At 36.2% G+C, this 27,422-nt stretch overlaps 1 protein-coding gene across 3 annotated transcripts in view; it reads right to left on the bottom strand.

Annotated features, from left to right (window-relative positions):
• Hel89B (histone acetyltransferase 1) overlaps window positions 1-27,422 on the bottom strand; it is a 60,432-nt gene that overhangs the window by 17,725 nt on the left and 15,285 nt on the right. For all 3 annotated transcript variants that reach the window (XR_012959593.1, XR_012959594.1, XM_076117750.1), the window contains exons 4-11: window positions 17,964-18,027; window positions 11,427-11,567; window positions 9,729-9,883; window positions 9,010-9,214; window positions 2,418-2,626; window positions 1,522-1,617; window positions 974-1,150; window positions 283-545 (exon numbers count right to left, since the gene is read on the bottom strand). Coding sequence is in view for 1 of the 3 variants with exons in the window: in XM_076117750.1 (XP_075973865.1) it covers window positions 283-545; window positions 974-1,150; window positions 1,522-1,617; window positions 2,418-2,626; window positions 9,010-9,214; window positions 9,729-9,883; window positions 11,427-11,567; window positions 17,964-18,027 (1,310 nt within the window). In the remaining 2 variants the exon portion in view is untranslated. The remainder of the gene's footprint in view (window positions 1-282; window positions 546-973; window positions 1,151-1,521; window positions 1,618-2,417; window positions 2,627-9,009; window positions 9,215-9,728; window positions 9,884-11,426; window positions 11,568-17,963; window positions 18,028-27,422) is intronic.

Raw genomic sequence — 27,422 nt, 5'->3', positions numbered from 1 at the left:
TTTTTTTGTATACATGAGATTACATGTCTCATAGTACTCGTCAATCGCGAGTATAAATATGGCGATAAAGATGCTCAAAAAGCAAGGCATTAAAAGTAGCTTTTATACAAATCGTAGGGTGCATAGTGACGTTTTGTAATCTTCATTTACACCAAATAACGAGGTAAGTAAAAGTCAGATTCAACTAAGAAAACCACTAAGGAACCATTTAAATTGACTATCACTTATCATACCACTATCTTGCACTTCACACTACACCATTATAAAAAGTTCACAACTCACTGCAGCAAACTAGCAGGTTCGGGCAAGGCCATGAGCGCGGCCAACAGCGCCATGTAGGAGTTGGCGGGCGCGGCGAGCTCGTCCTGGTCCCGCAGCAGGCGCCACAGGCGCGCCACCACGTCCCGCACGCAGCCCGCCCGCGCCCGCGCCAGCGCCGCCGCCGCGGGGGCCAGCGCGCCTGCTGCTACTGCTGAGACATCCTCTGCCACGTCCCCCAGGCCACCCATTAGGTGTTCCAGTGCTCCACTTTCGCAGGCAACTTCCTGTAATTGTATATTGTTTCATTGGTAAATTGTGAATTCTGAATCTGTCTACTACCAGGGAATTAGTGCATGAAAGGAATGAAGACAGATATAAAGCGAATTTGCAACGCAGGAAACTGAAGCACGAATTTACGCTTCAAAATTCTTTTGAGTAATTGCTGGAGCTTTCAAAACCCAAAGACATCTCAACTATATATGACGCGAACAAAAAAAACAAGTGAACACAATACTGTCCCACCGCTGGGCAAGGGTGTTCCCCCTCGAAAGGGGCAGGTTTAAGACTTTGAATCTTCTGTGCTGGTTAAGTGAACATTAGAGAATTAATTCACATACTATGACTATTATATAGCCTACACTACTTTTTGTACTACAAAATGATTAAACGATCCCGAAACATGCATAAGATGAAATAAATTTCAATAGCATACCTGTCTAGCGGCGAGTAGATATTTGAATCCGAGCAGTGCTCCGTGCCGCGCCTCCCACTGCGGGTGCGCGGACAGCGAGGCGAGCAGCTCCGCCACCTTGCGTACTCGCGCCGTGTCCAGCTGCGCCAGCGCCACGCCTAGCGTTTGAGCACACGTTTCACGAACCGGCGCTACTACCTAGAACAACGGAACATGTAAAGTAGTACTTTATTTTCTACCTTTTTAAACAGATTTGTAGGTATTGATATTTAGCAACTTATTTGGAAGTTAAAACACCCATTTATTTTCAAAAATAGCCTTTAGAGATTGATATAGAAAAAATACTGTTCTACGATTTCATTTTGTAAATCATTAGCTTGTAGCTCTGATTAAATAGGTTCCCTGGAACCTATTCAGTAGATAAAGTGACAGCAAATGGGTCAAAAAATCTGTCAATAATCTACCTAATAAAATAACTGTTACTTATTCAAAAGTGGTGAAACCGGCCATAAGTTTCGTTTATTAACTTGAAAATATAAAAAATAATGTTTCAAAACATAGTGTATTACCTGATCGGACACGAAGTCTCCAAAGCGGTCCAAAGCTAAAACACATAAAAGCCGGAGCGCCATGTCTTCTAACCACTCCTGATGAGCTTGTTCCATCTGTCAACAAAACAACTAGATAAATAAAAATATATCTACATCGACCTAATAACATACTTTAAATTTATATTTAGATAAAGTAGCATCTAGATTTTGTAAGTGAATCATAAGATAAAAATATTTTTCCTGTGTCATGATTTTATCTAAATCTAATTTAAGACATGTTATTTTGGCCATTTTAAAGCTTGGTAATAAGATATCTGACTCTATCTCTTATGTATCGACACTATTGCAGTCCCTAGGTATGCGACTGCTGAGTAAAGGTACAAACCCTGGTCGGACGAAGATACATTATTTTTAAAATTTTCTGTGATTTCCCGGAAACTGGAAATTGAAGTAGCAGACCTTTATACCTCGAAAAGCAACCTTTATTGTCCACCCACTTGACCACACGTCAATATAAAGAAACTCCTGCGCATTTGACTAGTTTCAATTAACCTGTCCTCTGTACGTACTATAAATAAATTAAATATAATACCCCTTATTTAAAATATAGTACTCTCCACAAAGTACAGGGTATTTAATACTATATAGTTTCAATTACAGAATATAACCCAAGAGAACATGATTATGATACATCATACATACTAATATTATAAATGCGAAAGTAACTCTGTCTGTCTGTCTGTTACTCAATCACGCCTAAACTACTGAACCAATTTGCATGAAATTTGGCATGGAGATATTTTGATACCCGAGAAAGGACATAGGGTACTTTTTATATCGGGAAAATGACGCATAATGGGAAAATTAAGGTGATGGACGAAGCCGCGGGTAAAAGCTAGTCTTAAATATAGTACCTCTTGTAAAGTCATGGTGGCATCATGTCCCGCCGAGCTGACGATCTTAGCCCGCAGCAGTTCTCGCAGCGCGCTGGCGGCTCCATGCCTGGCCTCCCATGCGGCGCTGAACAGTTGCGTCTGTAGCGCCCCCACCCATGGTTCTAAAGGCCATCTGGTGCACTCCCCCCACGAGCCTGAACAGTCGGGCACGGGTGCTGATATCTCGACTGTAATAAAACAAGCATTCTTTTAAATAACCTTGTCTTTTTAGGGTAGCTGAGACTTCATAATATATCTCTCCGCGCATTTTTTCTTAGTAACCAGGAAATCAGTCTTGGAATAAAGAGTGGCCAATAGAAAAATGGCTCCCCTGCAAAAGCTTCTGAAGCTTTAATTTTGTTCTTACACATAAAACACAGAGCGCTTTTTAGGATCAACAGGAAACATCTAAAATCTGTACATAAAATGATGTAAACTTCGCTATTTTTAGCAATCCATATTTAATCCGTTAAGACACTTTAAAACTTGAGCAATATTCAAGTAAACCCTATGAACCCACGGTACATTACGACATAATAATAATACCTTTGACAGATTGTCGTCAATCATCATTAACCTATACCTACCTACGTCTTATTGAAAAATTAACCAACTTTGTAAACCTTTAATACAGCTTCATAACCACATAATTCACAAGAATGTTCTAGAAAACTCACAATAGTACGACAAATAGGAGTACTAAGTAGTTGTTCTAAATAAATTGAGTAGGCGTGCCTTGGAAACTGGGCCGGCATCACGCGATCAATTTAAGGTCCATTTAGACCTCGTCGCGTGACTAATAAAAGAGGAATAAACAGACGAATGCATAAGCATATGTACATGCATAATATCACGCTTGATATACCCGAAGATTTAAGCAAAAGTGTGTAATTAATATACCCACGTTTTGTCTGTTGGTCCCATACGTGTGTTAGTATTTTGAATAATGGCGCAATCCTAGTGCCATATAATGGAAACGATAACCGAAGTCCGGATTATTGTTGAGAAATACTCTTACAAAAATTAAAGAAGTCCAATAGTACTTTGCTGAACCTCAGTAGTCGGATGGATACACTAACCACGCCACACGCCTCTTTCATAAATACATAAGCAGACTTTATATAGATATAGACATATTGAACTGAATTAGATGCGCATAAGTAATAAAGTCTGGTTTTGGACAGCATTGGCTAATTTATTGCACTTTTTCAAGCGCACATTACATTAATTAAATATTATTATTTTAACTATGCTATTTACGACCCAGAAACTAGATGAACAGCGGATTGTCTAATTCGCAGTTTTTTTTCCGCTTAAAATAAAATAGTCGGGCCATCCTGCTTCCACAGTTTATAAAGAAAACGGTGATCATCTTTGCAACAACAAATAAGTATAAATCTAGTTATATTCTCGAGTAATTAACCTTATATATCCGGATGGTACTCGTACCAGGTGTCGTTCCTTTTTCTGTGCCTAACCTTATGGGAAAAAATGTTAAATTTGATGTATGTGTTTTTATATATATTCTAGTCAGAGATGCAAAAAAACGGATATGTCTTGAAAGACACCGGACAATGTCTGCACAAAAACGTATTTAACATCAAACATTCATACATTTTTTTCACGATACCCGTCTGTCTGGAATCCGGTTTGTTCGCTAGTTTTACGACCTAGGTCAAGAATCCGTCAGCGTCAATCAACAAGTCATTCATATTTGATTCACTCCCACGTGTCCGCGTCGTATCTCACTTTATCTTTTATTATCGTATTAACATTCCGCTAATAGCTTAAAACTGTAATTCTTTGAAGGTTGCAATATTTAAATATCATCCATTTAATAAAATAATATAGTTTTTTTTAAATTTCCAAATCGACAACTCCCGCACTAAGATTTGCTATTGTGTCGCGGGGACTTATACCATCAAACATACAAACAAGGACTATTTTTGGATCGCACAAATGCTTGTTCCGTGTGGGAATCGAAGCCTTTCGATGCAGTCACGGAGGCAGTCAAATATTCAAATAATAGTTTTTAAATCCAACATAAATTTTCTAACAAATTTCGATTCAATATTTTGAAACAGTATTAGTAAAAATGGTTGTGAAAAGTGCGAACAACATGATAATATTTACATTAGGTTGCACGCGAGCGACGAGCTTCAGGCGTGCACTAATAGCCCAATAAACTTGGCACACGCAATATCATTTGTCTTACAAAACAAACAGCTATATATTTATGATCAAAGGCGTGGTGCTACTAATTATGGTACAAGTGAGCTTTTCCATTACTTAATTGGCCACTCCCGTTACTTGTTTGCAAGTGGAACGTTCTAGAAATATTTGATGTTACGCTCGGTGTACACACCTTCAAGATTTAGAAAGTAATGTTGGTCCTATAAACAATTTTTTGGGCGCGGTGGCCCTAAACCTGCCTTATTTTATGGCTTTTGCTACTGCAGAAAATTTCTTTAGGCAATAAATCTTTACCCAGGTACTTCACTTGAATTTCAAATAATCTTTTTTATCAATACAATCAAAGAAAAACGAATGGTTCCTTATTATATGTATAGTGTATACCAAACTTGCAAGTCATTGCTAGACTAATAAAAATATTTTTATCTACGCTAAGACTAATACAGTAGCGACGGTGCCAATTTTTTATGCTCCCTACAATGATATTCAAAGGACACTGGCAATGGTTTATGTAAAAATAGATCACTTTCCTACAAAGCTATTTTTGATACAGCCAGACTAAATACCTACCTAATAAGGACTCGCTGTATAGAAACTGATCACACTATGACTTTAGAACTTCGAAGAATAATACAGCCATTTCTAATATCACATTGTATTGTCATTGAGTAATTTAAAAAATCGGACATATCCCCAGTAATATTAATTGAGATAACCGTATTATATGGCATGGGATTATATGACATGGGACTACACTGTAAACGGCGAAACGCTAGTATTTCAAAGACCTTCGAGTACAACAAGTGTTCTGCTATAAGAATGAAATATAAAACAAAGGTCATTAATCCTATTATTTCTGTTATCTAATTATATCCTAATTTCAGCATGTACAAATCTTTTCTGTTCTAACCACGTACAACGATTGATAACTATAATCCTAGCTTTGAAATATTCAGCTGATTTAAAGGTAACTAAAAATCATTAATTAATCAGTCAGTGACATTAATGATATACAATCCAAGTAAATGGTTCAGATGAAACGTTATCAGTTATCGTTTTGTATGTAACCGAAGACGTATCGGTCGTCATACTTCAGTCTGGGTGCATTTGACAACAGATACATAGAGTACTTTTGCTATTCGTCTCGTAAGTGACCGGACGATGTATCTTCAATTAGCACCGAACAAATTAGAGTGTCATTTTCAATTAGTCGTTCAAGTACAAATGCACTGAAATCGTGATTATTCATTAGCCGCAGTTACACACACACTCTATCGCACGTTCTTAGGAGCGTACAGGATTACGCGCGGGAAAGCAGCGCGGTCTTCACTCGCGATTTTCTTCGCGGGCTTGACAGATGAGCGCGGCGCGTGGTCTTTCCTTTCCCCTTTCACGCGCGATTGTTGTTTTATGCGCGATAGATTGTGTGTGTAAAGGGGGCTAATTACTTCGTGGTATTTTTTTCGGTTAGAGAAATTTCTGTAATCTATTCTAAAAATAGGAAATATTTTTTAAACATTCGTATCTATGATTGTCAATTAAATATCTATTTTTAGTATCATGTCACCGAAGCGTAAAATGTATGCGTATTTCATGATATATTTTTTAACATAATTATACTATAATTTGGGCAATTCAACATAATTTCGAATGTATGCTGTTATTTATAGCTGCCAACAGTGAATCGTTGAAACCGTTATTGTGTTTAACTAAAAATAGAACGAAATTGTCCCTATTATAAATAGATATTCTGTGAAATTTGGGATTTATGAAATAGTCATTAAATATTAAATACGATCGCGTTTGATCAGTTTGCTGTATTTTATTATGAAATATAATGTTTTCAGAAAATTTTTACACGACAATAAGTCATTAAACATAATGAGTCACACCAATGATTTTTGTTATGAGTATATTTAAAAACTAGGTACTTCAAGGATAAAAAATCTGTTTTTATTTTTTTCGTATCTTCAAAAATGACCGAGATATTAAACGTCAAAGTATGGCCTTCGCGCCAAACTCCGGCGAAGCGGCCGCACGGACGTGTGACGTCATCTCACGACACTGCTATTTCGTCAGTACTTGCCGATACCTACATAGGCTCGTTGTGCTCTCGCGGTTTTGCTTTAAATAATTTGTTTTGCTTATAGGGGACAAACAAAATGGTTAGAAAATATTGTATTGTTCCTATGTGTACTAACTCCAGTGAAAAAACACCCTAAAAATTGTTTTTTTCTGTACCATGTAAACTGTTTTATATTTTTGCAAAAGACACCTAATCTAAAACTTAAAGCCCGGTTCTGATACTGTCAAGCGCAAATGTTAAATAGAAGTTTATTGCCTTTTGAACACTTCCTCAAGATGAAGATGCCATATCATGTTCATACATACCTAGCAATGAACTTCTACCTAACAGTTGATACTATTTAATAAGCAGTTCAATGACCTCATAGGCGGCGGCGAGCCGAGCGCGGCGGTTGAGTTGGCGTTGGTTTTTTGTTTTGAAAAAAGAACCCATGTTTATTAAATCTAATAATATCAAAATTAAAATGTTAGTTTAAAAGTTCTCATTACACACCCAATCATATAAGAGTTATAAGACTACCTACCTACAGAGTAGATTCATGCGTTCATATGATAGCCATCAACCTGACTAAAGTCAGAGGCAGGGGTGACAACTTTTTTTTTATAATATTATTTTAAAACTATGTTTTCCAAATTTACACTTGGTAGGTACGTAACACTCATTATTTGTAATGCCAGTTCTAACAAACTTTCAATTTTATTGTTAACTACACACAAAAATATTATTACTAGTATACGAGTTCAACTTTCTTTACCTGGGTCTAGTTGATGATTGTGTGCGTGGCGATCGAGATCGAGGATATCTTATTTTACAAAAAACACGATGATTAAATTTATAACACATACACATACTCAGACTCTTTAAATATTAAATGCAAATCACTTTTCAAATCAAAACTCCGCATCACCCGCAGTCGAACAAGCGTGTCTGTAGCGTCGTGACGTCAGCGCATAGCGCGCGAAGCAACGCAAATTTAAAAAAGCAGTGAAACTTTATAACGCTGTAACTTCGGTAATTTTGATCCGATTTTGATAAAACAAAAACTATTATTATCAGCATAAGTACACAAATTAAATGCAGTATGTTTAATAGTCATATTTTGATGTGCTGGTGTGACTCATTATTTATGCAGTTATTAAGAAAATAGACTGCCTCCGTGGCGCAGTGGTTTAGGTCGCCACGCCGATACCACTGCAACGGGAGGTCGTGGGTTCGATTCCCACACGGAGCAATTATTTGTGCGATCCACAAATAATTGCTTCGGGTCTGGTTGTGCTTTGTGTCCGTTGTTTGTATGTTTGTAAAAGTCCCCGCGACACAAGAGCAATTCTTAGTGCGGGAGTTGTCTTTTTTTTTTTTTTTTTTTTACCAAGGTACCAAGGAGAAATGCAATTTGTATTTAGCATATCACTTAAAGGATCTGAAGATAAGCTGAAATTGGTAAACAAATCCTTGCAGTAAATACCTACTTATGTAATTATCAATTTGATAAGAAATCGTTTTGTAAACATAACATTAACTTGCGGAAATTACTAAAATATTATTCACGGAATAAGAATGATACAGTCAATTAGCGGATATGGGAAATACTAAGTTATTTTGAAAATACACTTTATGATAAATTTATACCTAAGTTGTTCTGTTTCTGGAATGGCTATGAAAGTAAATTAGAAAGTATAATGAATACGCAAACACGAATATTCCTGTTTAAAACAATGTCGGACGGAATCGGACGAATAATCAAATGTATCTATTTGATAGAGGTGTCTCCACATATTCAATGAAATCATAGGTTTGGTGGAGATTGTTATTTTTCATTAGTTTATTATTTGTGCATGTAAGGCATAATATCCTAATGTGTAAATTTTATATCATAGTTATTAAATTCGCTTTTACCAACATACAACTTACCTTATTTTAAGATCAAGTATGCATCAAATTTTTAAGTAGACAGATTTAATCCATACTAATATTATAAATGCGAAAGTAACTCTGTCTGTCTACCTACTTAATCACGCCTAAACTACTGAACCAATTCGCATGAAATTTTGTATGGAGATATTTTGATACCCGAGAAAGGACATAGGCTATATATCATCACGCTACGACCAAAAGGAGCAGAGTACCAGTAATTAATGTTACAAAAACGGGGAAAGATTTTACCCATGCTCTCTTATTGGACGCAAGCGAAGTTGCGCGGGTCAACCAGTAATACATAATGATTTGAATGGTGATATATGCTCTTGGTTTTACATCTCATAAATAAACAATAAAGTGTGATAAGACACTCACAGGTGAACTCCTCAGGCAGTTCGAGCTTGATCTTCTTTCTATCAGGTTCGACTGGTGTGGTGGGCGTGGGGGGCGCCGAGGGGCCGTCTTCGCTGCAGTCGCGCGACTTCTGCTTGCTGAACGCCAGGCGAGCCTTCCGCTTGGCTAAGTTCATCTCCCGCGAGCTTAGCGGTTTTGAGGTTATTACTATTTCTTGTACCGGCCTCTGTGTAGAGCATAAAATACTCATTAGTTACATGTATATTTTACTAGCTTTTGCCCGCGATTATGACCGCGTGAAAAGATTTACCGGGGTAAAAAATATCCTACGTGTTGATCCAAGTTATAAACTATAAGTGTAGTGTTTACTAAATATTTTTGAAATCTGTCCATTAAATTTTTCGTCAAACAGTAACTTTTAAAACTAAGCGTATGGATATTTTGGTTTCAATGGTTTTGTTTTAATCTAGCGGTAGCGTTAACATTATTAATTACTGTAACTTTAGTACCCTAAAGACACGATGTTCTTTATTCAACCTAAGATATATTAAGTATCACTTAATTTTGTCTTGTTTATTATGGGAAAATAATAAATCGTGGGGGACCGTAAAGTGGGCGTACCACTAATCCGTACACATCCGCAAGGAATATACAGAACTGTGACTTATTCTTAAGTTATCCCAAACGTTAACTAATGTCTTCAATCGGGTGAAATCTGTAACGTTCATTAAGTGACTCACCCTGACCGGTTCAGTCTTATTAATGGTAGGTTTGACGGGGCACAGGTCCTCATTGGTGTACATGGAGGTGAGATCGACGCCGAGGTTCGCGGCCACGTCCAGCCCGAGCCGCGCGTTCAACTGCTGACGTTGTTTTGCTAGACGCTCTTTTGAATCTACAACAAGAATATACGAAATTTCTTTTTCTTTTTTTCTTTTTTTAAAAGACAACTCCCGCACTAAGAATTGCTCTTGTGTCGCGGGGACTTTTACAAACATACAAACAACGGACACAAAGCACAACCAGACCCGAAACAATTATTTGTGGATCGCACAAATAATTGTCCCGTGTGGGAATCGAACCCACGACCTCCCGTTGCAGTGGTATCGGCGTGGCGACCTAAACCACTGCGCCACGGAGGCAGTCAAATCAAAGTCAGAAATTAGAAATGCCTTCTCAAAATGTACATACTAAAATGGACATCTATCTTAACCAGCTTGAAGATAGGCAATAATAGGAATAAAAGGAATAATAAGAACAATTGCGCAGATGTAACGTCACTATTTAGTTGAAAAAAATGTCATCTACGCAGCTGAAGATAGCGTGTGTTTCATTTTTATACTTGTTTCGGAACTAAAAAAGTCCTCTTCAAAAAGCTCTTCGCATCTTCTGTGCAAAAAGCTGCGGTTCCTGGGTTGATTATGCTACTACCTTAATAGAAGATTCCTACTGGTGCTAGCAGCAAGCGAAAGATCGCATTTTAAGATTGGGTACGAGATCAGCCCGTGACACACATATTGCATCCCGACATCTTCAACTCAATTACTCGTAAAGAAACAGACGTCATTCCCGGAGGAAATTCTTTCTATGTCAATAAAATCTATTCGAAAATGTACTCTATTTAAAAAGAAATCCATTCTCTCATCATAATAATATAAAAATAACTCATTCGTATTAAACGTCTTGAATAAAGTCAGTTATTTTCCTTCCACTGACGTCACTATAATAAACGGAATAGGCATGATTGAATATTATAAATTTGATACGTGTAAGCGTAAAAACATTACTTCTTAAGTGTTTGTGATAACTACCTACCTAACATTTATATTTTAGTACAGTTACGTATTTTATAAGTCATCTGACGTAGTAAGTATTTAGGTAATGTAACTCAAGTGGTGTAATTCATATTTAGTATTAAATTACCGTTTGCTTTTAGTGCTAAGTGTATCGTTTTCGCACTGTCAGCGTGTATGTAAGTACAGCCATTTTGTGTTCGTGTGTAAGGCAATACCTATAAAATGCTAGGTCAACGTCAGTTACGTAGACCCCATATGTACCGTCCAACTGCAAGATTTTTTTTTAAATACATATGTCAATCCCATGATAACCAACAATTTTATTCCTTTCCAGAACCACTAAACTAACTAACGTAACTGAAATAAATCTGTCGTCGTTAGAAAGTATGCATATCAGCGGTCTAACAATACTCTTCTCCTCTGCCTATGATACTTATTTAACGAGCATAGATTGATACCCCCTAATTCATAAAAATATATGAGGTTATGAAAGGCTTATAAAGTGTTTTGTTTCTTTCACTCCTTAGGCGAAATGAAAAAGAGAAAACATATTATAGTAGCTTTTTAACTAAAATAGGTTTATAGTGTAGTTTATAGTGTCTATTGCTGTGTGATCAACACAAATACATGCAAGATATTTACCGTTGGCGTTGAGTGCCTCCTCGTCGAGGTCGTACTCGTTCCCCTCGGAGCCCATGAGGTGTGCGCCGTGCTGCAGCACGCGCTCGATGTCGAACGTCTCGCATCTCAGCCGACCACTGTCCTCCGGCTCTGACTTCTCCTCTGTACAAGCAAAACAAATGGTTGTTAAAAACTACGGTGTAGAGAGCTGCCAGTGCGCAGGGCAGAATCCCTTATTTATTTTGCGGTATTATAAAAGTCAAACATTAAGTTCAACGCACGTTTTGCTGCCGCTGGACACCAAAATATAATAAGACCGTAACTGATTTGTTGTATGTTCTTTACTAAAGACTCTTCTGCTCTACATCACGAACAGACCGACTTTCATAATCATAACTACGTGCATGCAATAAGCATAAAGATCTTTTTTAACCCATAACTGTCCCACTGCTGGGCAAGGATCACCTCCTAAACTAGGGGTTTGCTCAAGGCCTAGGCCTTGAGCAAACATAAAGAATTTACCCACTTAAAAATAGTACATGTTTCTGAAATCTTTGCTTTGTCTGTATATTGAAAAAAATACGCGGGTTCGTTTAGTTTCGCACGAGATACGGGCTACCGGATGATGTTAGTCTGGCGACATTTCCTTTACCATGAAACTCGTGAGCCTAGCGATAACAAACGTTGTTGCCATGACGATATTATTGTTTAATTCATATCGCTTATCGTTTCTAGCTCAGCAACCTTTAAACACATTTCCGTTATGTCAAATTAAGAACTAAAGTTGTCATTTGTAATAAACACTTTAATATAAAAAAAGTTTTATTAATTTCCTTTCGTTTAAATCAAACAAAATTCAACGTGTAAAAACATCATAGTAATTAAAAAATACTTAATTAAGTACAGTATTTTCTATATCCAACAATTCTTACATACAGCTATTTCATGGCTTAGCGTCATGCAAATCGATTGAAACGGATCGATTTTTACGATGTTGACCTAAATGTACGTACAAAGCGAATTAACACAAGTCTTATCGTACGGTAGGCAACAGGCTAATTGTTACACCACCCTTCGGTCGTAAAATAGCAAATATTCAATTATATACATCGATACAGCGATAAGAAATTAATTGTATAACAGTACACAGAAATACGATAATTCTTTAGGTGTACAATAAATATTGTGTATATTTTCACGTAAAATATTGTTGGAGGCATTTAAACATTGAAATGTTATAAAGCTGTAATTGGACAAGTTTTTGTCTAGAATCTCTCTCGCTTTCTTCCATGCTATGACTCCCATATGGTAGTGGGGTCAGCCTTATTAATCTTTTTCCCCCGCTTCGCTCTATCCTGGACATCATTTTCGAAAACCTCACACTCATTCATGTCTTTTATCACTACAGTCTCCCATCTTGTTTTGGGCTCAACTTTTGACTATAATAAGGCTAGGGAAACTAACATCGCAGATAATATGATGACACAATACATGGCCTATCACATAATGAATATCACAATTGGGAAAAACCATTCGCAAGCAAAATAAATTGTGAGTAATATAACTATAATTCCGATTAATCGATATGTATTTTTAACGCGTTTAAGTTATCTAAGGTCACACAGGTCACACATAACAATTATCAAATTTGGCTAAAAATGTAGACATCTGATTATGTCACTTATTTTACGACAGTCAATGGGACGAAAATAAAACCTCCATGTTTTAACCACAAAATAATAACTAATTTAATCTAAACAAGTTCTTCTTTGCCACGAAAACGCTGTATATTTATATCTAAAAAGTCTAAAAAGATAAATTAAAGGCTACAAAATTCACTAATTAACCTCCACATGTTTAAAAATAAACTAAAAGTAGGTTTGTATGTGAAATTAGCATACAATGTTGAGGTTTGATATTATTACGAGTATGTTATGTTATCGGAGTACCTCGCTCTGCAAGGATAACACCAGCTCGGAGGAACGAGGAAGCCAAGTAAACTTTTACTCGGAAGTACAATGTCAAATACACTACCAACCGGTTTTCCTGTGGTTTGTTTTGTTAAAAATACAACAAAAGCATTTTGAAAAACTTTTGTAATGTGTTTTTGGGTAAATATAATAAATTCAGAATTATAACATTCTTACACATTTTTTTGGACCTAGTTGTTAATTTTAATTAGAATTTTCAAGTTCAATTCTTAGTCAAACACCGATATTACAGTCTTCAGTATTGGCTTTGATAGAGTCCTGGTTTATGTGAACATTTATCGAAAACATTTTAATACTGTGTTTATAATTAAAACAAATAAAAGAAAGTTAGCAATTCAGGTATCTTCAATATTATTAATCTCTCCATAGGCCGTGATATTTTCTACCCTAATAACTTGAAAAACAAAGCATACATTTAATTATGCACTGTTATCAACATCGGAAGTCTGTTGAAGCCGATAGCAAATGTTTGTTATGGTGCAAATAACGGCTGTTCCTTTTTCCATACATTTTTCCTGTTAGGATTAAATTGTACGCGACAGAATGAGTTTCAAAACGGTGTTTCTTGTCAATTCTTTGAATTACAACCGAAATAAATATACCTATGACAGTGATAAAAGTGATAAGTATAATTACTTATAATTTCCTACTTCCTACTGATATTCAAAATGCGAATGTGTGTATGTTTGTTACTTTTACAGGCTACTCAATTTGATGAAATGTGACATGGATAGTTTATAAGCTGTTTTCATCTCGGAAAATCTAGCTGCACGGCACGAAATCGCGGAAAGAAATACTATTCGTATAAGCTTTAAGTTTAGACTTTACAATTCAATTATATAGCCAGTATACACTTACCCTCTTATTCATAAACACACTATAAACCTATTTAAAAACACTACAAAAATATGTTTTCTCTTTTTAATATCGCTAAGGAGTGAAAGAAACAAAACTCTTTATAAGCCTTTTATAACTTCATATTATTATATTATTATGAATAAGAGGGTTAAGCTTTAGTTATAGCACTGAATTATCAACTAAAATAAATATATTGTAATAAAGAGCATATGTATAACAAATTCATAACAAGACCTCAATCCAATGAAATAACTTTAAATGATTACATGAAACAGCATCAAAGCGGCCGCCAGAGATGGCACTAAGCGATAGAGATAGAGAACAATGTTGTATCTGTGCCACGAGATTCACTCGGTAAATAATACACGTCTAATTGATGATAGCCGACTGAATAGATCATTGTAGATGAGGTCGTTTGTCAAATCAATTGATATGTTTCAAAGAGGTATCAAGTACCCGCAATCAACATGATAATGATACGTTGTTTTACTTCTACTTTATTTGTAGTGCAGAGTTTATCAGGTGTCCGAGACTTTCCACACCAAATGGTTGGCTAAAGGGGTGGTTTTTTAGTGGAAATACACCAGATAACCCAACATTTCTCCCTTAAGAAAGTTGGGCATCCGAAGGGATCTTTCCCCCCGTTAAAAGAAATGCTTGGATTTATTGTCGCGTTGAGGGTTATGATCAGCTTTTTGAATGAAACACATGAGAAATAATGAGGTACAAACGAAAATACACTACAATATTTTTTTTAAACATTGACAATAGCCACACCGGGTGTCGCTTTGTGGTAGAAGCTTTCAAAGACTTTCAGCTTTAAAAGTTTCAAAACAGTTTTCTAAGTACGTTTTCTTCCACCGTTATAGCAAGTGAGAATTAATGTCTACACTAAAAGATAATCGCGTCTTAAAACCTCCTGCATCCGACGATTATAATAATGGCCAGTAAGAATTAAAATCCTTTTTACTATTACAAAGATTTATAATTAAACCTAGAAAAGAAATCGTAATTGCGCGTGTAACAACTACAAATATGTGTTTCCGATGGTTATAATTATCTAAAAAATATATATTTTCGTCTTATTAGGTGTTTATTGTTTAGACGGAAGATGAGGTAAATTTGCATGTCACTTATGTATAAATTTATTATTTTTGTTGCGTAGTATAGTTATTTATAAATATCTCAATAATCAATGAGTTGGGTATAGTGAGTCATAGTTTGGTAGGTCATGGTAGTCATGGATATGGGTATAACACATATATTTGCTAATCTGTAGACTAACAATAAAAAGGTTACCGTAAGAAAATTATATCCGTCTTTAGCACAGTGAAGATATAAATGAATAAAAGAAAGCCTAAGGACGACTTTTAGATACTATTCTGAAATATTATGTTGATCTAGCTCAAATCAGAAATACCCAATTTCAATTCAATCGGTAAAGGCTTTTTGTGTTCAGATATTTTGGATACTTAACAGGTTTCGATCCTGACGTAGAAGTAAGAGGTCTTAAATATACCTAATAAAATAAACACCTTTAGTAAGAGCAAACAATTGAATCGAGAGGGCATTTCCTTCGTAACATCCTGTATTCAAATACAATCTGCGTCGTATGAGTGATGACCGTTAAGGAGCGCACGCGCATGCGCAGTACCAAGTATTTCGATCGAGAACCAACTGCGGAATATTCACTTGCATGACATCAGAATATTAGATTAGTTTGTGTATAAAGTTGACGGGAACAAAGGGACATTATGCGTCAACTCTTTATAGAGTGGCACTCAGTGATAGCCGACTGGTATAAGCTGATACGAAAGTGGTGTCAGATTCAAACCCGAGGAACACACCATTTCACACCACTTTTCGCAGTTTTGTGGGATTACAAATAATGATCACTTGTTCCAACGGTGAAGGAAATCGTGATGCAACCTTGCACGCCTGAGAGTTCTTTAGAATAGTTCTTGAAGGTATGCAAAGTGGTGGACTTAAGACCTAACCCCTCGCTCATTACGGGAGGAGACCCTTGCCCAGCAGTGGGACATTAAAGGTCAATAAGATAAGACAAAGTACTTTGTTCAAACTTAGAAATTTGTTTAATTTTTCTTGAAACGTAAATATTTGTAAGACTTCTCAAAAGCTGTTCGACGCCATAACTTGTGTACCTGTCTCTGTTTATATTTAAACGGGTAATGATCGCTAAATCAATTCAATTGACCTTTGTTTTATCATTTGTTGACGGAATTTGTCAATTTGGAGGACATGATTCCGAAATCCATTGGTGTTATTATATTATATTATGACCTTCGCATTATGCAGATAAATTGACTTCGACAACCGTTTTGCGTTAATATCTAACTTCAAATAACTTGCAATCAAGCTGTTCTCAATCTTGACGAGAGAATTCAGTGCCTAAACAGTCAAAACCAAACGCTGCCCCTGAATTATCACATCACTAGTTTTACTTTTCAGTTATCAAAAATAACTAGTACATACTCAAATGTCCTTTCCTATCCTACAAGTCAGCACTAATAGTCACGAATTCACGACACATTCACAAAATAAATATGACGTAGAATACATTTTCAAGATAATTTTCAGTCGACTTCATCATTACTGCACCCTGATAACCAAACACGTCGTGACACGTATATAGTCTTCAACTTAGTATAGATCCCTAGCATGAATGACTTACCTTAATTTAACTTAATAATTGGTTGTAGTTGACTGTTAACGAAAAATTATATTATTAAACTTGTACTCGTAATAAGTTCATCTAAAATGCTCTGGCTAATGCAATGTTTAAATTGTAATTATTAAAGACCGAAACATTTTATTAGGCACTCATCTAATACCCACGGAAATACGAAACTCACTACATCGTATTTCTATACTAAAATGTGTATTTAACATTTCATAAAGAGTAGTTGATTTGACTGGTAGTAAGTATCCTATTGTTTGTCTTTCCAAAATAACCAGGGTACCGTTAGCTGCATACATAAATCCACGGGTAGCTGAGGTTCTAAATTCTGTATTTCGTGTACATTCGCCGGTCGTGAACCTTGCATACTTGTTGGACTACATGAACAGTGTAATAGGCAAGTACTTGCATAACATTTGATCACATTACATCTTCACGAGTGCGTCATTTTGTCTATGACGTCAGTTTCAATTATTCCAGCAGATTATATTAATTTAGCAGCCGACTGTGTCTATACGATCTCAGACTTTGCACTGCGCTAATAAAATGTTCCCAATATGAGTTACTTTGCCATATTGGGGTAGGACCATAAACACGCTTAGTTTTAGCATAAATGACTTGGTTAACGGTTGTATGACAACTACAATTTTGAGTCTGTCGAAAATATGAGTGTCTTGACTTGCTAGCGTTCGGTAATCAATAACATTTTTAAGTAGTCTTCTTGAAGCTTTTCTTCAGAAATATTCATAGTTAAGCATTAACAAATATTATTTAAGCAACTATTACGTTTACTACACCAATCCTGTAGTAATAAAGGTGACTCCCGGGTCAACGCGAGCCGTAAACAAAAGTAATACGCAACGAAATGCGCCCACGGTACTAGCTGATAACCCAGGGGCAGTAGGATCATGCCCTTACTATAAAGTTTTCACAAGTCGCATCGTTGTAAGATATATTATCTACGCAATTAGTAATGGACGGCTAAATGCATTATTATTCTTAATTACTGACCTTTCTTGCCCGTGAACGGAGTCGGATGCCATTCCGGTACGTTAGCGAGAATCGCCTCCACCGCCTGCGGACAAACACAAACGTTACAATATGTTCACAATACAAACTTATTATCTAAGCTGACCCGCGCAACTTCGCTTGCGTCACATAAGAGAATGGGTCAAAATTTTCCCCGTTTTTGTAACATTTTTTATTGCTACTCTGCTCCTATTGGTCGTAGCGTGATGATATATAGCCTATAGCCTTCCTCCATAAATGGTCTATCGAACACTGAAATAATTTTTCAAATCGGACCAGTAGTTCCTGAGATTAGCGCGTTCAAAACAAACAAACAAACTTTTCAGCTTTATAATATTAGTATAGATACAATACTAAAGCTATTATATTGAATTGAGTGTTGGACGTCATCGGCAGCATCGAGACGTTGTAATAGATTAATTACAGTATTGAAAAACCTGCGAGTTCAGAGTACAATTTGCAATAGTAAAATATTTCAAGACCTATTTGATGTGGTCAAACAAATACAGCTAGAAATATAAGAACAAATTCTCGCCTGCCTACATACTTTATAACACCTAATACTTGGAATATTACCAAAGGAATTCCGTATTATCTTGAGGGAAAACCTGATGAGCGGCACAAACATGATGATATTTAACTTTATGTTTGTGAACTTGCAAGTAACTGCTGTTACGCTTAACATTGAAAATAGAAAGGCTACGTATGGACGATGCATATAATATTTCATAGCTACTTTCTAAACATGAGGAAGCTACGTCGATAGCAAATCATTGCGCTCTTTAACTCAACAGTGAGCGGCTAAAACATGGACGTCGTTCTATCTATACTAATATTATAAAGCTGAAGAGTTTGTTTGTTTGTTTGAACGCGCTAATCTCAGGAACTACTGATCCGATTTGAAAAATTCTTTGTTAGATAGCCTATTAATTGAGGAAGGCTATGGGCTATATATCATCACGCTACGACCAACAGGAGCGGAGTAGCAACGAGAACTGTTACAAAAACGGGGAAAATTATGACGCATTCTCTCTTATGTGACGCAAGCGAAGTTGCGCGGGTCAGCTAGTTTCGCTATAAAAATACATATTGTAGTACAAAATTAGTGAGGCCTAATGACAAAATAATAGATTGTAGTAATGGTCATGTTCTATAAACCCTTTTCATGTTGCCTGATTATTTATTCATACGTTATAATTTGTGCTGTCGTGCGGAAACTAACCTGCTATCATTGTATGTAATAAAAAATTGTCAACCGTTGCCTACGTACAAGCATCACTTTATTTTTTATTGTTTAGCCAATCATCGTTTTCACATTGAAATCGATCGTTTTCATACCATTGTTCTTTATTTATACGCCGTGAAGGTTCACATGTTGAATAAAAACAGCTAAGTATTATAGAAAAATTGCGTTTTCAGGGGCCGAAACAAGTTCACTGATCGAAAATACTGATTTTACTGACCAAAAATTCAAAAATACTGACCAAATACTGACCATTTCCAAACCGTTTTTTGGGTGAATGGTGTGAAATATAACGCTTATTTTCAGTTATTGGCCTCCACCATCCCCATAGACAACCAGCACCGCCTTTTTATTGTGTTAAATGTCCAATAGACTCCAAAAAACTCAAATAAACCCTAAAAACGCCAATTAACTCCAAAAATTCTAATAAACTCTATTAAACTCCAATAAATACCAAAAACTCTAAAAAACTTCCCGTCTTACGAATTTTCGTTGAGGTCCTAAGCCGGGTACACATTGGTGCAATGTAACATGTAATGCAACATGCAATGCAAGAATTTGACGTCCACATTGCTGCAATGTATCATGTAAAGTAACAGAATTCCCATAGTGTAGACGCCTTGCGCGCACGAACCGCGTCTACTACGCGCACGAACAGATTGTTGCAACTCTTGCGCGTAGCGACCCGAAATTTGTCGGTTTTTTCCCCGAACACAAAGAGGCGCGCGGTATGCGCGGAGCGTCAGTGTGGACAGGTTGTGTGGTGTGTACGGCTAGACGCGCGCGAACATGGAACAAGACAATGAGAACAATGCCTGTTCTTTTGCAGACTGAGCGATCCGTTCGCGCGCATCTCGGAAACAGATGTGAGTAGGTACATGCGCGGTTCGTGCGCACGTTGTGCGCGCCCCGCGTCTACACTGATGCAATGCTCGTTTCGTGTTGCATTGCATGTTGCGTTGCAGCAGTCTGTACCCGCCTTTACGAATTTTCGTTGAGGTCTTACGAATTTTCGTTGAGGTCTTACGAATTTTCAATCAGGTCTAAGGAATTTACGATGAGGTCTTAAGAATTTTTTGCAAGTTGAGAAGCTTTTACCCATTCCATAAAAGTGCGTAACGCCGCTAAACAAGTTTTCACTCCAAAAATATTGATTTCAAAAAGATGCTATTTTTTGAGGTCATGTGATGCTTCAATATATGTGTACGTAGATCATCCACATACACAGAGTATCCAAAGCAGCCCTCAGATACCATCACGGGACAAATCGAGAATGTAAGATTGACCAACAGCAGAGGAAAACCAAAAATATAAATTGATTTGAAAAAATACTGACAATACTGACCGATTTTCGAAAATACTGACTTTTACTGACCAAGTCCAAAAATACTGACTTTTACTGACTTTACTGACCTGTTTCGGCCCCTGCGTTTTTCTCCCGCGCTTAGAGATAACGTGACCTGTTACATTCATATTACTTTTTATTCTTTTTCTGATTCTGCAAAAAAAGGTCTTTTGTCTCTAATGTGTCCTTTCATTGTAATTTTCTCAAGCGTAAAGTGTTAGCTATCGTAACTTAATTCTTATTGATATGTGTTCAGTGAAGCTATTATTAAACCCTTTGTGTGGTGTTCGTGGAATCCGATTGAATTAGTCGTTCAGTTTCCTAAACAGAATGTACAATGGGTAGTTAGTTGCATATTTGCGTACAACAACAAGTAACGGTCACCTGAAGGTGGCTGAATAAGCCATCGATGATCCAAACAATTGATATCATGTAAAGGATTTTGACTAAAGTCAAACAGTGACAGTATTTCTATATAGTGCTATACAGAGCTACATTAAACTTAAGAGTATTTTTTCGACGGAATAAGTCTTCAATGCAACATGGCCGTAATGGATTGAGGACCTAATCTTAATTTCTGTCTCATACTTGAAGAAACTCTATAGGACAGCAATGGATCAAAAAACTATATACTATTTTGTAACCACAATATTCATGCGTTTTCCTGTATTTTAATGTGCAATTCATTACAATTGTACCATCATAGTAACAGGCTGACTTGTAAACTACTACTGTCATTAGAAACCTGACACGAACAGGAGACAGGCAAAAGTGCTGAAACAATCTATACTCATATTACAAATGCGTTTTTTCACGTATGTGAATAGCTTTTTGTTACTCAATCACATTAAAACTACTGAACAGATTTTAACAAAACTTGGCTGTATTGAAGCCTATGTACAGAACAACACATAGGCTAAAAACCTAGCTTTAGCTCGTGGTTTCATCCGTGACATAACCAACCCGATACAACTATAATCCATGCGGATGGAGTTGCGGGCAAAAATACTATTTTTCAGCCCTCTTTTGTGTCCCACTGTTGAGCAAACAAAGGCCTGCCCTTTTTAGTTCAACCAATTTGCATGAAATTTGGTATGGAGATATTTTGACACCCGAGAAAGGACATATGCTATAATCATCACGCTACGACCAAAAGGAGCAGAGTACCAGTAAAAAATGTTACAAAAACGGGGAAAAATTTCACCCATTCTCTCTTATTGGACGCAAGCAAAGTTGCGCGGGTCAGCTAGTAAATAAATAAAATATTGATAATAATAAAAGCCAGACAAGCTGTCAACGCATCATATTTACTTCCAATAGATAAAGTTCAACATTCACTTGACTCTACTTGACACAATTCTGTTTCATTCTTATCTCGACACCAGTAAATAGTAATATCGAAAGGTGAATAAATTCCTTCGAAAACTTCCGTGCATCTTGATACGGTGGCATTTATCATTAAATATTACTGCTCAGTGCTCTAATAACATCATGATTTATAATGGCACAAATGGGTTTATTAGGGAACAATGAATTTTAAGATGACTTCTCTCGAGACTCCAGATATTTCGAAAACTTTAAAGAGTCTATCAAAGTACTTTTTTCTAACTATCTTTAAAAGACAACTCGCGCACTAAGAATTGCTCTTGTGTCGCGGAGACTTTTACAATCAACGGACACAAAGTACAACCAGACCCGACTTTGCATTGTATAAGTGTACATAACGGAAAATATTGGGTTCTCATGTATCAATTTTTTGTAATATTTTTAAATTTATTGTAAATGTTGTTTCTTGGACTTAGAAGAGTCGAGCTTTGAGTCCGAAACGATATTGAAGTGTGGTTTAGAGACACAAACGTACACTATTATATGAATAAATTATCTATGCTAATACCGCTTGAATAATACAAACTTATTTCTATAAAACTGCACTATTACGTAAGCGTCTTTTCCAATGTTTATAAAGAACATTATAATTATTTAAATTAAACTAAATAACTTGGTCATATTTCATTCTCGCTTTCACCATAGATGATGACGTGTAATGGCGCTCTTGAATGAAATTATAATTAGGAAAATCAACATCCATTCTTACTTTGTACTAGCAAACAAAATGAAACAATTTTCCATTACTATCATTATTAGAATTTAACCAGTTACTGTCGCACTGCAGTGCAAGATTCTCCTGAAGACTCTTCCCGAAAAAAAGTAAGGGTTATGGTTATACCTTAAATGCACCACGCTGGTTTGGATTGTGGGGTTTTTTTTTTCGTTTTAACCCCCTCCCCCTTGGTGATATATGCTGAGGTTTAAAACTATCCCCCACCCATAAACACACGTGATATATTACTACTGCACTTCAGTATTGATATGGTTGTCATTTCAATCATGGACTTACTAGCCTAAAGCCCTCCTTTCATTTTAAAAGGAAACCTGCACTCAGCAGCCCAGTTATGGAGGAAAAAAATACTATCAACACGCCTACATTTAAGCCTATAACACAGTTATAGTCTACTAAACATTTGTGAATAAACGACGCAAATATATTTGACCTCTAATGAGGAAACATGATACTCCCTGGTTCCGTTGTTTTGTATAAAATACACTCATTATTAGTTTGTACTCGTCCCGCGTCCGTTTGACGCTTGTTGAACAACTATTCACAACACAATACTGTACAATTAAAATGAGGGATTCCAATCTAAAGTACCACCTATACTATAAGTTCAAATACGTATGTATTTTTTCGAAGATGCGTATTCGCATTATGAGTTCAGGTGGCCCATCCAGCTACTGAATGACAATAACTGGGACGTCGTAAAATATTTATACTTGAAAAGATCGGAAAGGCCTTTAAACATTCATTAAAATATGGCAATTAGCAGCCGGGGAGACAAGAGAACCAGGAAATCTATGGGACAAGCCATTGCCCTGAGTCTTCTTCTTATCGTATGGTTAGTGGTCAACCTAGTGTCAAAGTTGTTCAAGCCGACCGAAGTATAATAGAATATAGTACCTAATACATAAAAACCACTATACGAATTCTGCTTTCCTGCTGCACTTGGTGTTTATTATTTGTATGCGTTAAGGTTATTTCTCAGTAAGAAATAATTTTAATTTAAAAAATCTACGTACTATTTAACACACGATGCTCTAAAATGACGATCGTACTAAAGTAGTACGCTGTACACAGTTCACAGTACTCATTGTATGAGCAACGCGCTTTTATCTAGTGTTTACAATGTATGAAGCGGTTCAAGGCACCGTTGATAATGCACGCATGACTAAAACCAAACGCCTTTATGTCCAACTGTCTCTATGCAAACTACGTTTAAAATGCAATTTAATTTCAGTAATATTTCATCTACGGTGTAATGAAAATACAGGAGGTATACTGGAGGTACAGCCGGTTCCTATAATGTATCTTCGGTTACAGATAGAACTATCTAAGAGAGTCATTACAGATATTGCCTGCCGCCTGGTAGCCTAACAATTTAATTTATATCCCTATCTGAGAATATGTTGTTGTAACTGAGTATAAATCATTACGAAAACTATCAATGACAACTTTATAAGCAAAATTATTTGTTAAAAAAAGATATTTATAACAAAGATTTTCATCTCTTCGTAAACATTTTGAAGCCTTTGTCATCTGAATATTCATTTATTTACTGCAATAACGTTCATAGCCACTTGTGCTTCACGGTTGGTTAACGATGTATGGGTTAGGCAACCCTTGACGCGGTCATTCCATAGATGGATCACCACATAATAGGCATTTTTACACTGCGTTCACCACTAACCATACGATAAAATTAATAAATAACTGAAATTCAAAGAAAAATATGAACATAACAATATAAAAACAATTTTAATTCAATAATATACTGTAATAAATTGTAACCAGTTCGCTATTTGACCTTATTTTTTATTTCATATATTCATACTGATTAAACATTAACCGTTATGTTTACTTAACACGTAGTTAAGTAGGCATTTCATTAATGAATTATGAGTTAAAAATATTAGTTTAAAACTTTATTGTCTCAACTGGCTTCATACGTCTAGAGGTTATTGGGTTTATTTTACTATTAAGAGCCTTTCATAAGTTGTTTAAAGAATCGACGATTTTACACACTACGACTCGAGAAATCACATAATTACAATATCTAAAGAATTCAACCATTAACTAAGCATAACATATATAATAATTTTATAAAATAAGGAAAGAGGGCAGATGGGTATTGTCTTTAATCATGCGCCCTTCCCCAAAATGTATTCTGGAACCGCTATTATCCGTTTCCGTTTGAATTTAGATGAAGAAAAGGCTTTCAGTACTTAACCAACATTCGTCACTTAAAAACCGTTAAATACGAAAGAACAATATGCATATTTGCATGTAAACTTGCATACAATCAACAAATTAATTCGTAACATCATCGACATAGTTCATGCATCGGTGCGCACACGCACGCACACACACGCACACACACACACACACACACGCTACTCGTAGATTAATTTCTCAATCATTTGAAACAATGTAGTCAATTACGCGACAACAATACTCCTGGCCGTCAAACAAAACATGACAGCTATCATCTGTAAATAATGCGTGTGTGCATTGACTGCGAACAGAATACAAATCGGGCGTTACACCAAATTGTACATGTGTCAAAACATGTCTGTTGTATGGGAGACCCATTAAATATTTATTTACCTAATTCTGGTTTTTTGTATGTATTATTGCAGCGGCAATATAAATATACGGGTCTATCCCACTAGTCCCGTTGAGTTGTCCCGTGACGGGACAACTGGCACTATTTTGTCCCAGTTGTCCCGTGGCGGGACAAGTGACACTGTTTTGGTGCCAGTTGTCCCGTTGCAGAAAAATCACGGGACTAATGGGACAGACGGAAGGGTCAAAACAACTGGTTCCATTGAGTTGTTGTGTGACAACAGGTACTTGGTACTTACTTTGGTAAGATAGCAGATGATGAATTGTACGCTACTCTATGTAAACTTTAAATTCACAAGAAGTTTTTTTTTACCATTTGGGCTTTTCACTTTATAATTAAATTGACAAGAGTGTCTATATCTATGACCTTCCATACCATAAATGTAAAATGCTTATCCGAAATTCCCTACTTCAAAAAACATAATGTAAGGAAACTAAAAATATATTGTTAACAGGCCCCTAAAGCAGCTGAAACACTCAAGTCAATTCAATATGTACCTAATGTGATTTCAACTTATCTACTAGAAATCAAGTAAAAATGTACTACAACACAACGTATAACGTCTGCCAACTTACCAAAGTCCTGTACCTGTTGTCACGCAACAACTCAATGGAACCAGTTGTTTTGACCCTTCCGTCTGTCCCATTAGTCCCGTGATTTTTCTGCAACGGGACAACTGGCACCAAAATAGTGTCACTTGTCCCGCCACGGGACAACTGGGACAAAAAAGTGCCAGTTGTCCCGTCACGGGACAACTCAACGGGACTAGTGGGATAGACCCAAATATACAATCTGTGAAAATTTCAACTGTCTAACTTTCACGGTTCTTGAGATACAAGCCTGGTGACAAGCAGACAAACAGACAGACAGAGAAATCTTAGAAGTTCCTGGTTTAAATTTTGGGTACAGAGCACTAAAAAGACTTAAAAATAATAGGGTTTTAAAAAAATCCGGTGAACACAGCCTTAAAAGTACGTGACTGTAAAATATAAAGCCGTTTATTAAACAAAAATGTGCTAATTCCTAATTTATATGAGACAAACGTATCGAACAGTGCAAGAGTCATGTGAATTCAATCAAAACAGAACACATTCCATTTTGTTAATAGGTATAAAAGACATGAATGAATTTGAAGCTAATGAACGAATACAATAAGGTAGAACCGATCCACGTGTTGATAACAAAGGATTTAAGTATCATTCAATGCTATCTAAGAGATCTTTGTATGGCTTAAAAAGGAGATGTTTTTCACAAACAATATCGTATAATTACTTAAGTGCGTTACATAAAGTACTTTGTATTCGATGACACATGAGACTCTTAGAAGTAGGACAGCATATAGTCTTGTATAAGTTATACAGGTAACAAAAAAAATAAAAATAGATGGATTACGATTAAAGCGCGTATTTTAAAAAACATATGATCTGTTACTTTCATGGTTCAAGTTTTATCAATTGAAACTATTCGTGTATTTATTTTCTTTATATTTTTGCCAGGTAATGTCTAAACAGAGTAATAAAAGTTGTAGTTACCCGTCACTCAATATTGAAATAAGTCTTTGGTAGACTATACTATAGCTACATTTGTATAATAGGTAATATAGGTATACAATATACATGGACGAATGGACTAATTAGTGTTAAGCCGCGTCCACACTAGGCGAGCAGCTTCGCGAGCCAATTATCAAATTAATAAATCTCGGTCTCGCTCATTTCGATTTTAAAGAAAAGAGACTGAGATATTGCCTCGCGAGGCTGCACGCTTAGTCTGGACCCGGCTTTAGAGTCCGCAAGTGTTTGTGCAACACCACCTAAGAAACAGGGATTACTTTATAGAAAGTGATTTACGATGAGTCAGTAATTATTTGTTTATTTTTACTTTAATTAGAACAACACACTAATTACGGCAGTTACGTAGAACAGACTGTTGCTTAATTACTGCGGAAATATGGACTAATTTATGTACCAACTAGCAGATATAAATCAATATAAATGTTCATTATAAGAAGTGATTATATTAGGACAAGAATTGGCTTGAAGACAAAAGAAATTCATGCAAAATCAAAGACGAGCCAAAGACTAACGTAATGACAACTTTTAACACTTGTAAATAAA

The sequence above is a fragment of the Anticarsia gemmatalis genome, chromosome 8, assembly GCF_050436995.1.
Source record: "Anticarsia gemmatalis isolate Benzon Research Colony breed Stoneville strain chromosome 8, ilAntGemm2 primary, whole genome shotgun sequence".
Taxonomy (NCBI): domain Eukaryota; kingdom Metazoa; phylum Arthropoda; class Insecta; order Lepidoptera; family Erebidae; genus Anticarsia; species Anticarsia gemmatalis.
Note: the sequence above shows the minus strand (reverse complement) of the source record. Positions and strands in the feature narration are given on the sequence as shown.